The following is a 16,446-nucleotide window of genomic DNA, read 5'->3' on the forward strand; positions in this document are numbered from 1 at the left end:
GTTTCCTTCCCGACTTCCCATAGTCTCAGAGACAGCATGTAATGCAGTCTGCCTTGTTCTCAATTTATCCACTGCCATACCTGTCTATTTCTCCTCTCTGTTGTAAGCTCCTGAAAAGCAATGGCCATATCCTGATCATTTCTGCATTGCCTTTAACAAGAGCACATGGCACTTCAGTGACTCAAGATTGAATTGAGAAGAATGAAAGAGGTCCACTCTGCTGATGACACAAACAACCCTGAGAGATGTTGAAATCACAGCCAGGGCTGAACTACTAAAACCACAAGGCAGGCTCCCTTTTGGTCACAGTCCCCTGGACCATGAGGAGTTGTCAGTTCTTCAGGACCGCTCAGCCTGAGGACACATGCAATGAAGGCCCTGCCTGAAGGACGTCTGCAGAGACCATCCAACCCCTTCGCCAAGCACACATTATGCACCTGCTGAGTGCTGGTTCTGCTCCAGGAGCAGCCTGGGTGAGACCATGTAAGATGGCTGGAAAGGCCTTGGAGAGGAAGAACACCTACCTGAGAGCTGGGTGGGGCAACCAGGTTGATTCCTGGAGGTGCTGCCAGTGCTCCTGAGGGTGGGCCCATGGCAGAGGTGATGACTCGATACGGAGAGCCCAGGGCATTGAGGGGGGTCCCCACTGCACTCAGAGTCCGTGGGGCACTCACTGGGGTGTCCGTGTAGCTGGGGTGGCTGTCCATTGGCTTCCCTGTGGACAAGGCTGCTGACGGGCTCATGGATGTAGAGCCAGTGTGGCCAGGGGAGCCTGCAAGGAGAAGAAGAATATAGGTGGTGGGAGGTTGGGGGGCAACGAAATGGGCCCTGGGGGACAGAAGCTCAGCCCCACCTTTCTTTCCTGTATCTTGCCCCTCTTTTTAGCCACACCTACACATCTGTGAGCCCTAGGTGCTCTCACCTACACTACCCTGGTGGTATAAAGACAAGCGAGGGACACAGAGGGGAGAGGGCCTGGCCTAGGACAGAAATAAGCATGGATGTTCTCTGGGGCCCAGCTTGGAATCCATTCTGGGTGATGCTGGATCCACAGCCAGTGCAACAAGGGGCACAGTCCACAAGCTCCTGGCCTGAGTGACTGTGGCCTGGGCCAGCCAGCCAGGGAAGGTGAGTCTATACCAAACTTCAGATGGGGAGAGCAAGTAGGTTCCCAGGCTGCTCCAGAATTCCCTGCCTAGAACTCATATTGCTCTGAGAATTGGGGCAGGGCTGAGATTCATTCATGTACATGCAACAAACATTTATTAGGGTGCCAGGTGCTAGGGATTCAGAGCCGAAGAGCACACAGTCGTTGACGTCAGGGGTCACATTGCATAATAATGATGGGGAAGGCAGTGGCTGTTGTCATACCCCTAGTTTCCTATATCTATTGAAGCTTTATGTACATGATGTTCTTGTCCTGTCTTTCTCTATAGCACAGGGTTAATTAGCACTCAGGGGAGAAGATTTGGAATGGCTAGGCATGGCTTTATGACCACAGAGGCCCAGGAAACACAGGAAGGCAAGTGCAGACCGGACTGCTGAGACCATTTCTGCCTCCAAGAATAGAATGCTGCAACCAAAAGTGTCTGTAGAACAGGGTCTGGGTGAGGAGATCATCAGTACCACTTTCTTCCAATAAACTGAACCCACATTCCCCTGTAGTCAGTAGCAAACTTGAGATGAAACAGGAGAGTGCCCTCCTGTCATCTTGGGAGCCCCGCATGGAACATTCTTTCCAGAAGAGAGGAGCTATAAACTTTAGGATCTGCGGCAGCAAAGCAGAGACTAGAAAACACCACAGTGCAGCCCACCGTGGATCACATCATTAGATCCCTGTGCAGCCAGCATGCAAGAACAGATGCGAGGAAGCCATGTGCACAGTAGTGGCACACGGCACATCCATGGCACCCATGCTGTCCACATGGATAGAAAGGGAGAGGATTAAGTGCTCAGTAAGCACGGCCTGCTGGAGAAGCTACCCCATTCTCAGATGGCTGCTGTGGGTCAGACACCTTGCCAAGCAGATGTGATAAGGAGTGGAGGAAGTCATATGCCTAACTTTATGTGGCTCACTATTCATTCAACAAATACTTCTTGAGTGCCTACTACGTGCAAGGCATTGTCCTAAGCCTTTGGGCAACATCACTGGGTGCTAAGTGTAGTGTTAGGAGTAGGATGCTGGGAAAAACCGGCTTCCTTCAAATTCTGGAGGAGAGCAGGAAGTGTCAGAAATATAACTGTGAAACCATTCTTAAACATAAATATCCCACTGGAAAAAATGTCAACCTGCAGTTTCTCTAGGAGCTTCTGCTAGCTTAGTTAAGGGCTACTTATAGAAGAAAGTTACTCCAAGGAAGCTGTGACCCTCGTTCTACCTATGGAGCTTTGGTCTATCAGGGACGATTGCCTCATAAACAGGTAAGTCCCAACACCCCATGTCCTAAGTACCACAATCAAGGAGGAAATACATGCTGCAGGCCCGCAGGGGAGTGGCAAAGTGGTTAAAATGAATAACTCAGATATTTATTATTTGTCCTCAATAGCATCAGGCAATTTCCATAACGTTATCCTGACAATAAGCATATGAAGATCATTTTAGCCTTTTGCAGATGAGAAAACTTAGGCTCCATGTAACCCCATACCATTCCCCGTTCCAGGGTGACTTACCTCTGCCTCCACTGTCTAGAAGCTCTTATTCAACCTTCAAGGTCTAACTCAAGTGCCACCTCCTCCAGGAAGCTTTTCCTGGTGTTCCTGGTCTGGTTTGCTGCCCTTTTTTGTTTCCTAAAACTGTCTGTCCTTACTCGTATCTTAGCATTTGTTATACTATATCGCCATATTTGTTTATTTCCCTGTCTTTCCCACTAAACAAAAAGGAAAAAACCATGTCCAGTTTTGTCTCTCCATCTCTATCAGATTACCTGGCACTGCCCAGGTAGTTAGTTGCAAAGCCTCAATTCAAATTGCCAATCTGAAACCCACGCTCTCCTCTGTGTTTATTGTCAAGGACAGCAAAGATGATTGGAGAGCCATCTTCACCAAGAGTACAAGATGACTCAATTATGAAGTGATCTCAAGCTGAAAGTTCATCTGAAGGAGAGAAAAGAGGGCAGCACTCAAGAACTCAAAGCCAAGAAAACCAAGAGACTCTTTTCAGATGGCCACTCATTGGAAAGAGCAGTTTTAGACTCTTCTGCGGCCCTGGGGGCTGTGACATTTAACGAGCCAATGTATACCTTGAGTCTGTTACTAAGATAAAGTGTGACAGGTGAGTTAGGAGCCAGCCTTGACTCAATGGGTGAGGAGCCATGAACTCCACTGGGAAGACAGCTGTCCTTCCCCCATGACCAAGCTATCTGAAGGAAATTGACTTTCCCTTCTTGCTTAGGCTTGCCAAAAACAGACCAGAGCACCCTGCAACTTTCCTTTTTATTCTGCTTTAAACAGATCTGAGAGAGACTGCGCCTTCTATTTCTTTATCCCCAGGGTCAAGAACCAAAGCCTGACATCAGGCCTAGACTGAGGGGACAGGCAAGAGCAAGAGTTTGCTTCACACTCATCAATTCAAGAGTTCCAGGGTGTGGTCCCTCTGCCACCAGTGACAAAGGACATTTTAAGTGGTATGTCAGCAAACTTAAAAGAAAATTAATAGTTTTATATTTATGTTTTCTGTTTCCTGTTGTTTATCGGGAGAGACTGAGCTCTCATTTTTTGTTATAAAATTATCTTCCTAAAGATAACTATTTAAGCTTTCTTAAAAACAGTAAATTGATTTAAGAAAAAGTCTAAGTACAGAGGATATATAAAATATCATGAAAATAGTATGCAAAGGAATGATGTTTAAGAAACATCAACCTGCACAAAAATATACAAATATGGACTTTGAAGAACTCATGAGTTGTTTCAAAAATAAAATGAGATAATGATGTGAAAGTGATTTGAAATTTAAAGTACATTTTTGTTGTTCTCATTATTAAAAAGAAGTAAGGCAACTTGACTACTCGGCACAGTGGTGAGAATGGTACATTGTTGAGATACAATGAAATAATGAGTTAAAGTTTGGCTATCAATGGCCTTTAAAATGTGATTTATTTCTGTTGAGTCAATGACCCAGAAGAGGTGGGCTATTTTATAACTACATTTTAAAAAGTAAAATGGAATTTTAAAAGGCAAATACATCTTAGACAAATGCATTTTAGTTCTTTGCCTCTCACAATGGCCCAGTAGTTCTTAGAAATAAATAGCTTTGCTTTTAGACAAGTTGGAAAACAATAACTTTTATGACAAAAGTGTTCCTCAATGGAAAATTCATCTATTCTCCCAAATAGACACTAATGCATACCTGTCTGTGATGTCTTTGTCAGCCTCTCTCATTCCTTTTTTTTTTTCCCCCACAGCCCCATGGAAACTATAGCTAATACCAATAAGCACCACAAGTTTTCCAGATACCTGATTATATCTTATTTCTTTTCCTTCCCCACCGAGAGCCTTCTGGTTAAGCTATGAACTAGGCAGAAAACTGACAGGTTTCCCTTCAGCACCAGCTGCAAGTAGGCAGGCTCCTGTTTGAAGGATGAGTGGTGTTTATTGCAAATTGATCGAGGGTAGACTCTGTCTAGCCCTCAGCCTAGGATAAGTCTAGTCCAAATCTGAAGTGAAGGTTTTCCCTAATGCTCCCTTTTGGTCCTTGCAATGATTTAAATGTATGTGTCCTTCCAAACTTTGTGTTGGAATTTAAACCATAAGAGAGTAGTAACAGGTGGGGCCTTTTGGAGGTAAGTAGGCCATGAGGGCTCCACCCTCACAAATGGGATTAATGCCCTTATAAGACAGGACTTCAGTGAACTGCCTGGCCCTTTCATCTCTTCTGCATCAGAGGATGCACCATTTGTCCATTTTTCCATCCCTTCCATCATGTGAGGCACCATCTTTGGAAGCAGAGAGTGGCCCTCACCAGACACGAACCCACTCGCATCTTGATCCTGAACTTCCAAGTCTCCAGAACTGTGAGCAATAAATTCCTATTATTTATAAATTACCTAGTCTGAGGTATCTTCAACAGCACAAATGGCCTGATTCAGTCTCTCAGCCCAATTCACTCTGTGACGTGACCCCTGGCCCTGGCATCCCATCAACCTTGCTCCCTGCCTTCCCCTGTGCCCTCTTGATCTTCCAGCCACCTATACCAGATGCCTGGAAAATGCACCAAGTCTGTAGGCTGCAGAGTTCATTCTCTTTGCTCAGGCGATGATTTTATTTACAAAATAATTTATCTAATGAAAAAGCGCTAGTGGAGTTCCTCAAAAGGTTTTCTTCTCTCCTGGTAACATACCCAAGAATAGCATTGCATCCTCCTGGGTTTCATTTCCCCCAGTAAGGAGCTGGCACTCAGTGACCTGTAAGATCCCTTCCAGCACTAATGTTTCATGAGCATTGGGTAGGACCTGGCTCATTGGCACTGAAAAGAAAGAAGTGCAGGTGTTGGTGGTCTGGAATGGTCTGAGCCTGGACCAGGTGCTGAGGGGTACCTGTCACCATCAACTGGACCATGTTAGGCCTTCAAACCATTTGGCATTCCAATTAAAGGTGCTAAGAATGTCACCAGGAGCCGAAACTGAGAAGGGAATCTGTAGAGTGCATAACTCTACAATGACTCCAAAAGTCCCTATGTTCATTGATGGCAATATGGTTTCAGGGATGCAGGACTAAGGAGGAGACAAGAGCTCGGAAGTCAAAGAGTTCTAGGCTGAGGTTCTGCCACTTTCCAGCTATGTAAATTTGAGCAAGGAACATGACCTCTATAAACTGCAGTTTCCTCATTCATAAATTGAGACAAATAGGCCTAACTCAGAGGACTGCTGAGAGCTCCTGAGATTATGAAGTCATTAATTTTTTGTTAATTAATGTATATAACTAGGTATAAAGTTTATCAACAGAAATTATTTGCATAAGAAAGCAATGTCCCTGATGTTTACCAGAACCCCAATCTCTAAAGAATGAATTGCATTGCGTGTGTGTGTGTGTCTGTGTGTGTGTGTGTGTGTGTGTGTGAGAGAGAGAGAGAGAGAGAGAGAGAGAGAGAGAGAGACTTACTGAGAAAGGGGACACAAAAGCCAGGGTACTTAGAACTACAGAATTCTTACCAAGGTAAGGAAGTTGCTTAGCAACCTCATCCTCAGCCAATAAAAGCAAAATGTCAAGCATGCAGTTTTTCTGACTGGCCAGACAAGGTAGCAAATGTCTTGGTGTTTCCACCCCTTTGCTGCTGTGCCAGGAAGGGTAGAGAGTTTGCTCTCCCATTAGCAACCCTCTTCAGGTTGGAATGGAAACTTGTAATGAATCATTGATAATGGCTAATGCCCACCCATGGGGAAAGGGACAGAGCTAAAGACTTGGCATTTTTCAGAGTCAGGAGTCTCCATATGAAGTCACAGGAGCACCATGGGGCCCTGTCCCACTCTGATCTCTCCCACGGTGGAAGTGTCACACACCAAAGCCTGCCTCTGTTCCTCCAAGGGAGGGATATGGTGTGAAAGCCCAGCAATCACAGGATTCTCAGACACGTGGCTTATTTTTCTTTGTCTGTAGCAAATTTACTCATATATCCTTTCCCGGCTTGACTCTTAACACAGACATGCTGCTGAGCAAGGTCAGCAGGAGATTGCCAGGCACAGGCACTTCAACCAACAACTGACTGTCACCGCCTCTGTTGTGTAACAATAACAATAACTAATATTTACTGAGCAACTGCCACAAGCCAGACATGGTTCTAAACACTTTATACATGTTGAGCATCTCTAATCTAGAAATCCCAAATCCAAAATGTTTCAAAATCCAAAACTTTTTCAGCACTGACATGACTCTCAAAAGAAACGTTCATTGGAGTATTTGGGATTTTTGGATTAGGAGTGCAAAACCAGTAAGTATATAATGTAAATATCCCAAAATCAAAAAAAGATTCAAAATCTGAAATATTTTGATTCACAAGCATTTCCAATAAGGGATACTCAGCTTGGAGTGGCTAATATTTATTAGGCACCCTTCCAAGGGTATGGCATGCATCATCTTGTTTAATATTCTCAAGGGCCCTTGGAAATAAGGTACTATTAGTATCCTCATCCCCATTTTACTGACAGGAAAGTGGAGCCACAGGGAGATTAAGCAAACTGCCAAGACCTCCTAGCTGGTAAAAAGCAGGGCCAGGATCCAAATCCAGGCAGTCTCGTGCCGGGGCTGCTGTGCTGAACTCCTGCACTGTGCTTGCCATTTGCCAGGGTAGAAGAGAGATAGTGGAAGGTAAGCCTAGATAAGCCCAAAATGGGTGGACTATGTGTAAGAACAAATAAGATACTCATTTCTTACCCTATGCTCTTTACAACTTACTTATGGATCATAATGCATTCTTTTCCTTTAGAACACACATAATTGCAGCAAATGAACAAAATGACTAGGAGTCGGGGGCAGGGGACTGGGTCCCCAAAGGTGCTAATAAAACAAGGATTAAAATATTTTTCCAAGTGGACCTCAACTTATCTTAATATGTGGAACCTGATTTTGCATTCTGGAGTAGAGGTTGGTAAACTTTTTCTTTCAAGGGTCAGACAGTAAACATTTCAGTCTTGCTGGCTGTACCGTCTCTGTGACAACTACTCACAATATCCTTTGTAGTGTGAAAGCAGCCACAGTCAATGGGTAAGCGAATGCACACAGATATGGCTGCATTCCAATAAGCTTGCAGACCTCTAGGGGATCATTCTGGAGAGGTTCTATTACCATTACCGTTTCTGATTGCTCTTCAGTTAGTAGTGATCCCCAACACCTTAGCACCACACTGCTCTTCCTCCAGCTTCCCTGTCACCAAGCTGGATTGACTGTCAAAGCTACACAGAGGGGCCAGCAGATCATCGAGTTCAACCCCTCAGTTACAAGCAAGGACACTGGGGAAAGCAGGTACGGCTTGCCCAGGACCTGTGGCTGTTTGTGGTTCCCCTGAGTCCCCTTGGAGCCACCTGGGGTGGCAGGAAGGGGAGTAGAGGGGGCTGAGCCACAGTGAGTCCTCCTCCCACCCTTTGGTAAAATAGCTCAATGCTACCAACCACAAGGGTTACCCTTCCACAGTGTGAGGGTTAAATAAAATCAAGCCTGGAAAATTCTAAACACATAATAAAAGTTAGTTCCCTTTTCTACAGAAAATCTGGAGACTATGGCACTAAATTTAGCTAGAATTTGGTATGTACCTTTTTCTTAGAGGAGATTCGCCTGTTCTTAAAGTGTCAGATGGCACACTATGAGATGCTGACAAAGTAAAATAAGACATGGATGCTGCCTTGGAGGGAGCACCATTTTCAGAAAATTATGTTTTCACAAATCATCCCAGGGCAGGCACTCATGAGGTCAGACAGAAAGGGAGCCATGACCTGGGACTTCCAACTCCTATCATTTTCAGGAGACCCTCGCCCCAGGCGGTGACTTTGAGAAGTCCTGACCCCCCCATTTCCTCAAATGCAAATGGAACAACCTGGAGTTCCTTGCCCTCTTTTATCAGCTACTGTAACCAGATGGGGGCAGAAGTGGGGGACAGCAAGAGTTTCAAGGTTAAAGGTCAATCCCAAACTCCTGTTGGGATTTCAGAATTAACATCCAAACTTGAAAAGTGGAGAGGCCTGTTATCATCTTTAATTCAAAAAGCATTTAAAAGATGTCAGAGGAATGGGAAACAAAGTGCTTAATGAGTATTTTGAAGTGTTTCTTCTAGGCTGGTTGCCTGGGTTTCATTTCTGTGACTCAACATCTCCTTTGTTCCTCCTTTTCATTTTATTGGTCACTAGTGTCATGGGGAAGCAGCCTTCTGGAGGGTTCAGGGCTCACAGTATCTGTGTTTGCACAGCCCCAGCGATGCGGAGAGCAGAGGTTGGAGAGGAGGGGAAGAACATTCTAGACTGATGGAGAATGCCAGTCAGTCAGTCAGCCAGCACACCTGGCTAACCATCTGCTTGTACATGGGTTGTGTAAGACACCAAGAGCGTGAAGCCCATTCCCTGCCCTGGCAGAATGTATAAACAAGCTCTGATGCCTTCAAAACATTTGGAGATTAATTATTTCTGCAAATTTTTCTTAGAGCTGAGTTTAAGTGAATGGATTCAAAGAATTCAGGGATTTAGAACCTGAGAACAGATAATGTTCTGCATATTACCCAGTGGTAACATGGGACTAGGAATATAGTTTGCTGTATTTTAAGATGACTGCCATCTTTAGAAGACAATCTATAGAGATTGCCGCGTTCAGATAGAGAGAGCCTATCTGAACAAGAAATCCAGAGAGAGAAATGGACAGAGGTCATGGACTCAAGAGCTGGGTGTGCACATAATTGATGTTCAAGGACTTTAGGAACGAGGGGAGAACTGGGGGCACCCTCATTGGCATCTGCTTCAAACACTCATTGACATCTGCCTTCATGGACTAACTGGTACACGGTGTACCAGTATAAGGAATTGGCTTAAAGGGACAGCCAGCCGGTCCTCGTTAGCAGGATCCCCTGGAGCCTCTCATTTGTTAGGGATGGCATAATATCCATCTGTACCAGCAAGGTCTATAATTTGGTGCTGGCTGGGAAAGGTGGTGTGCAAGCAAAATGTCATTAATTATATGCAGAAATGTTCACAGAAATTCTGCTAGACTAGACTCAAATTCTAGATCTATAACAATTTGCAGCAAGCCCTCAAAAGGGCCACTTTATCATTCTGAACCTCAGTTTCCTAATCTGTCTAATGGGAATAATTTCTGCCTTACAGACTACACTGTCAGTTTGAAGTTTGAATGAAATAGACGGTGGCCTCCAGGAGGAGGCCCCTCTATCTGTAGTGCTGAGATTGACTCAGCTCTGACTGAGTATCCTTAATTCAAGCATCTAAAATCTGAAATGCTTCACAATCCAGAACTTTTTGAATACCAGGATGATGCTCAAAGGAAATGCTCGTTGGAGCATTTTGGATTTCAGATTTCTGGATTATAGATGCTCAATTGGGAAGTATAATGCAAACATTCCAAAATAAAAAGAAATTCCCAAATCCAAAACACTTCCGGTGTTAAGCGTTTTGGATGAAGGATACTTAACTTGTATCAACTCATTTCATAACTACAGTACCACTTTAAGGTTGGTAGTTTTATTTTCCCCATTATATGGGGATTAAGCACAGGGCTTGGCACAGAATAGGCACTCAACGAATTTTTTTTGACTGATAACCCAGTGATTGGTATGGAAATAGATAGCACATATTTATAAAGAGTTTTGGGAATGTAAGACATTATGTAGCAGATGGAATAACCTTGGGCCCAGGAGCCAGAAGACCTGCTGTTTCTGCCTGTGTGCCCTTGGGCAAGTCTCTCAACCTCTCTTCTATAAAATGAGGTGGTTCTTCAAGTTCTAAAAGTCTGGTTTCTAAACAAAAGCAACCAACATGGTCATATTAATTTACAACATAATTAATTGAGACTGGTGACTAAATTGGTCACAGTATAAGCTAGTTTGTGTTTGTTCATTCACAAAATAATAATAATAAATGTTTGTTGAGCAAATAAGATGGTAGAAGTGTTGAGCCTATTTAAGATACATACGTTTTCAAGCAATTTAAAAAGCATGGTAGGAGCACATTAGCATATTAACGGGGTGTTAATTACAAAAGAATCTTTTAAAGCAGGTTTTCTAAAATCCCCACTGAGTAACCATTAGCTTGTGGTACTTGAAACACAAACTATTCACATGTGTTACTTAGAAGTAATAAAATTGTAATTTAAAAGTAATCTGCCAACTTGTCACGAATTTAGACTGATTTTTCTCTCAATTGATCCAAATGAGTGAGGTTTTGCTATAATTATATATAATGCTGGTAATAATGAGGCTGATTATCAATCTTTCCCTGCTTTTCACTACCTCCATCATTACAGATTTTAGGGGAGGGAGGCGGGCGTGAAGGGAGGTGGGAGGAGTGGGAGGGAGGGGAAGAGGGGGGTGGAGGAGAGGGAGAGAGGCAGGGATGCCACTCTCTCCTTCCCCCTTCCTTCAAGTACTAGAAGCAACCCCAGGTCCCACCCTGAGCAGCTCATCAGCCCTTCTCTGGGGGCTGCATGAATCCAGGTGGAACTGCCCTGTGTGGCTTCCAAAGGCTAGCCAGCTGGTCCGAACTGGGGTTGCATGAAGCATGCAGCAGCGTCAACCCATCTGCTAATGCATACTTTCATTCTCACATTCCCACTGAGAGGCTGAGAGGGCTGAGCCTCCAGGGGCAGAAGGAGGGCCTCTTCTACACGCTCTCCACTCACCCACATGTTCCTTGATTTTCCCCACTGAGGAAGCCAGAAAGGGCTTTTGTAGCAGAGAAGGTGTCCTTCTCATCAGAAGAAAGTTTCCCTCTGCTCCCCATTCACTGGAAATTTAATGTCTAACATCTTGTTTTCTACATCTGTTAAAATGTAAAGCTTTGCACCAGTGAAACAGGTATAAAATACCTTCCCATTCCATCTCAGGGTATTGTGCAGCCTACATGTTTATGTGAAAGTCCCTTTGAAAATGCTCATAATAATTCAAATATAAGAAATGCATATTAGCTAATCCCTGGTGTCTGAGTGGCTCTTTTGTGGAAAGAGGAGGGAGAAGAAGATTAGGCTGGGCTGGGAGCCCTGAGGACGGGAACACAAACTGGGAGTTGAATTGTGAGGAGCTGGAGTCAAACTGTGGAGTGTTCTAGTGAGAAAGGCCCAGGGTCAAAATCCTGGGAGAGGCCAAGTATTGAATTGGGAAGGGGTGGGAAGGGCTGTGCTGGGTAACTGCTATAAGAATTTACAGAGTAGTACAATATAGTACATGGTAGGGCTGGGATTAAAATCTGGATCTGCTGCTTTTCCTCATATTCGAATGCCACTTGTATCATTTAGTAACCAAGTTCCCTTTGGCAAGTTATTAATTTCTCTGTCCCCCAGTTTTTGCATCTGTATAATGGGGATAATAAAACTACCAACCTTAAAGTGGTGTTGTAGTTATGAAATGAGTTGATACAGGTTAAGTATCTCTTATCCAAAATGCTTAACACCAGAAGTGTTTTGGATTTAGGATTTTTTTTTATTTTGGAATGTTTGCATTATACTTAGCAATTGAGCATCTATAATCAAGAAATCTGAAACCCAAAATGCTCCAATGAGCATTTCCTTTGAGCATCATCTTGGCATTCAAAAAGTTCTGGATTTTGAAGCATTTCAGATTTTAGATGCTTGGATTAGGGATACTCAACCTGTATTTTCACTTTCTTCTGAGGATCACTGAGCCAGGACTGAGTCAATCTCATGAGAGCCATCGAAACCCATGCATTCTAGAAAATTCACTTCATTCCCTGGGCCTTTGTGTCTTCTACTTTTAAAAAGAGGAGAAAACACCAGCTTCCTCTGGGAGCCCCTGGCACACCCGCCATCCAATGCTGGTGGCTAAGTTCTCTGCAGACCTAGAAGCTTCATAATGAGGGGAAGGAAGAGGTGGGGCATTTAGATTACTCTTTGCACAATTTCTTCCCCCAGTTGCTATTCAGCTCTCTATATCTTGGTGAGATTGTAAATGTTTTAGAAAATAGTTTATACTAAATATGTTCCTTCCTAAATCTCATAAACAGTTACTCCTTTCCACATAAACCTTAACCACTTATGCCCACGATAGGTTCCAATTAGCCACCCACATATCTGTGGAGGGGAAAAATATGTTCTAGCATACACACACACATGCACACACACACATACAAGCACATCCAGCTCAGTCCCTTCTCTATGGCTATTTTCAGGTGAAAAAGCAATTATTCTACATGAATGGCCAGGGTCATTTGGACAGGTCTTTTGTAAATCAGTATGTCCCCCAGAGAAGCCACCAATTAATTCTGCAGAGATCACTGTTGCTCTTCAGTGTCTCTTAACCCACCGTGCAGCTTATTCCTCAGTGGCCAGCCCATTGGGTCTGCAACAACCAGTCAGTGCTGAGGCTGCATTTCTGAGGTCGGATTGGGGCACCAGGAGCTCCCTGGGGGTGTGCTGCTGCCCCTGGCTTTGCAGAACAAATGTGTCACTCACAGAAGCTGTGAGAGGCAGCTCAGCAGTGTGAACTCTGGGAGCTAGTCTGCCTGGGTTCAAATCCCTGGCTGTGTCATTTTCTAGCTATGAGACCTTAAGCAAGTTATTTCACTTCTCAAAGCCTCTGTTTCTTCATCTCTAAAAGGAGTATGAGAACAATGGTAACAGTACCCACTCCTAGGGTTGTTATGAGGATTACATGAGCCGAGGCTGGTAAAGTGCTTACAATGGTAGTGAGCATTAGTGGTACAGTGTGTTTGTTAAATGAAATGAGAGAAGTCCTCTCTCTCCCTGATCTCCTTCTCACCCTGAGGATTACTGCACAATTGGATGGGGGGATTACAGGCTTTGTTTTGCCATCTTCTAAGAGGCAGCAACTGTCTCATCCCAGAAAAACAAACCCTATTACTGAGCAGCTGGCAAACCCTGGACTTGGCAGAGAAGGAGAAGAGAAGGGTTCTCTCTTCATCACATGGTAGGGCCCAAAGCTGGGGGATTGGGCACCTTTGTGGAGCCACTGTCACCCAGGTAGCCACCACACTTTGGCCAGTCTGAGCAATCTCTTGTTCACTGATCGGATGATGCTCTGACATCTGGTAAGCGTGGGCCCAGACACAAATCTCTGGTGTTATTTCCAAAAGGTGACTTTCCTTCCTGGAGATTCTTATACAAATCGTGGGGACCCTCTGTAATTCCACGTGCTCATATGTAAAAGGGCAGGCAGTTATACACCAAATATTTTAATAAGTGCAGTGCAACTTGCTGCATTGGGGCAGGGGAAGTTAGAGGCCGAAGGTGACGTCCACTCTGATGCTGCAATTTCCCCTATGCCTGCTGGTGAGTCCTCCTGTATCCCTCTCCCTCATCACAGAAAGTTCTCAAACAGACCTCCCTGCAGATGGGGGTGGAGTCCTTTGGCTCAGCATTTAGGCCTCCTCTTAAACTGGTGCATGCCAACAAAATGGAAAACGTCAACAGAACTAAACAAAATAATTGTTCTCCTCCCTCAAGAATGACAAGGAAAAGTGGCGTTAGAGGAGACATGTAGACAACCTACATGACCCTTTCCCCTCAAGTTCCCTATGCTGTACTGAACTGTTTCCTTCCATAGCTGAACCACTGTGTTTCCTTCTATCTGAAATCTAATTACACTGAATACCAGAGCCCCCACAATTATGAAAATCTATGCCAGCAAAATGTGAGGGTCTTTGTGGATTTAATTTTATTTTCCCAGATTCCACATTTATTATTTTACAATAATGTCTGATTTTTAACTATTTTGTGTGTTAGTCCCTGAGCAAGATACAGGGGAAGAAAATATTGTATTAGGTAGCAAATATATGGGCAACACTGTAGCAGCTGTTTTTCACATGCTAGCTCATTTAATTTTCACAATACTCTAAGGATGAGATTATAAATCCCATTTTAGAGAGAAAGGTGCTAACGCTCAGAGAGGTTCACTAGCTTGCCTAAGGTCACACAGCTAGTAAGTGAAAAACTGGGAACCAAATTCAGTACACTACCTCTTCCTGCCCTCTCCTCCTTGTGCTCTTTTCACTATATTAAAGCAATAATATAAATTTGAGTAAGGGGATTTTCTGGAAATGCTCTGCAGCTCAGCCCCATGTAAACTTGGACTAGTCTTTGCCTTCCTTTGAGCCTCATTTTACACATCTATAAAATGAGAACCTAAGATGCTGTTTCAGGTCCTTAGGATGCTAACATTCCAAGATTCCAGCCCGCATGAAATTTTAACTAGATCTTCTTTCTCTGGCTCTTACGTTAGTTCTCTCCCTAAATATTTCTAGCTTCAACTCTTTTATTCACCCAACTGTCTACAAGGGTCTCTTTGGCATTAATGAAGCCATAGTCTCACAGACCTTGGGGGGCCCACGAATCTGGCCAAAAATGAGCATGCACCTCTCACAAATGAACTAAGATGTAAAGGAAAAAGCAATTCTCAGCTCTGAATGGGACTGAGGTGGGAATTGAGGAGGCTTTTCACATCTGGAGCCCAAACATAGACTAGAGATCAAATGCCCAGGACACAGCATTGGCCACCGCTCTCACTCTGTCATCAGACTGGCCCAAAGAACTTGAACATCACCTCGGGAGCATTTCCATGGCCCTCACCTCAAGTCCAAGTACAACCTACCCAGGCGTTTGCTATTACACACACCATGCAGTATTATAATGTGTCTGTGTAAAGTCTGCCCCAGTCCCAAAGGGCAGAGACTGTGTCTCATTCACATTTGTGTTCCCAGTGCCCAACACCATGCCTGCTTCATAAAAACTACCCTGAATGAATGTGCAAACTCCCAGGTCTAACACCTGGTGACAGAGATCGCTTCCACCTTGCAGTGTTTTACCATGCCTCCCAGAGGGTTCTGCCCAGCTGAGTTAGGCAAGCTTTACTCCCAAGGCTTCCGATGAATTGGTCCACGGAGGAAGTCTGGAGAGCAGGAACTTTTCAATTCTCAAGACCTTATAAGAATTTCTGCTTTGTCTCGCCTGCCAGAATCTTCCTTTGGCTCCCAGCAACATAAGCTACATGCCTCCAACTGACAAGCAGGAGGCCAGTTGGTCAGCTGTTGCTTCCATTTACTCAGAGCTGGGCGGCTGTACTGTTTCTGTCACTGAATCAAGGGATCCTTGGGACGGATGTGCTAGGGCGTTAAGGCAGCCTGAGGACCTAGTCTCCGGAAGCTTCTGTGAAGTGTGACTGGGCTGCCCTGCCTGGCACGGTGACTTGAATCTTCAGTTTGCCAATTCTCTAAGAGCCCCAACCCCCCCATCCCCAGATCTCTACCCCCAGAGTGGAAGTGATTGCAGCAACCCTTGCAATAGAATTGGGGGCAGCAGCAGGGGAGGAGAGAAGAGGCTATTAGCAAATCAAAAGGAAAGAAAACAGGGAAAGGAAAACACAGTAGCAAATTAAAACACTATGTTTTCTTTTTAAAAATCCAATTACAGGGAAATCTGCTTTTGGGTAAAACAATCATGCCCTTGTTGCAAAGTATCCCAGGAACCCTCAAGATAGGCAAAACCTTTTTAATCACATTTTTTCCTCATTACAAGTTGGCTAATAGGAACATCATAGTAATTCCCCGTTAACTCTTCCACTTTTCACACCCACACAAACACACTGGGTTATAACAATGCTCTTATTCTATCTTTGTCTCAGACACATTCTCGAGCATGTTGGTTTACTCTCTCCTTAGAATATCCCCATATCCTCATTCTGATATGCAAATGTATCCTCACCTACCGACCATTCTCGCCTCCTCTCCTCTCTCATGCACGCATGCACACACACGCACAGAAATGCTATATACACAC

The 16,446-nt window shown here is 44.3% G+C and overlaps 1 protein-coding gene across 1 annotated transcript in view; it reads right to left on the reverse strand.

Moving 5' to 3' along the window:
• RXRG (retinoid X receptor gamma) overlaps positions 1–16,446 on the reverse strand; it is a 44,388-nt gene that overhangs the window by 27,429 nt on the left and 513 nt on the right. Inside the window, exon 2 of the mRNA XM_005539844.4 lies at positions 525–772. Coding sequence (XP_005539901.1) covers positions 525–772 — 248 coding nt within the window. The remainder of the gene's footprint in view (positions 1–524; positions 773–16,446) is intronic.

This window comes from Macaca fascicularis, chromosome 1 (assembly GCF_037993035.2).
Source record: "Macaca fascicularis isolate 582-1 chromosome 1, T2T-MFA8v1.1".
NCBI classification, from domain to species: domain Eukaryota; kingdom Metazoa; phylum Chordata; class Mammalia; order Primates; family Cercopithecidae; genus Macaca; species Macaca fascicularis.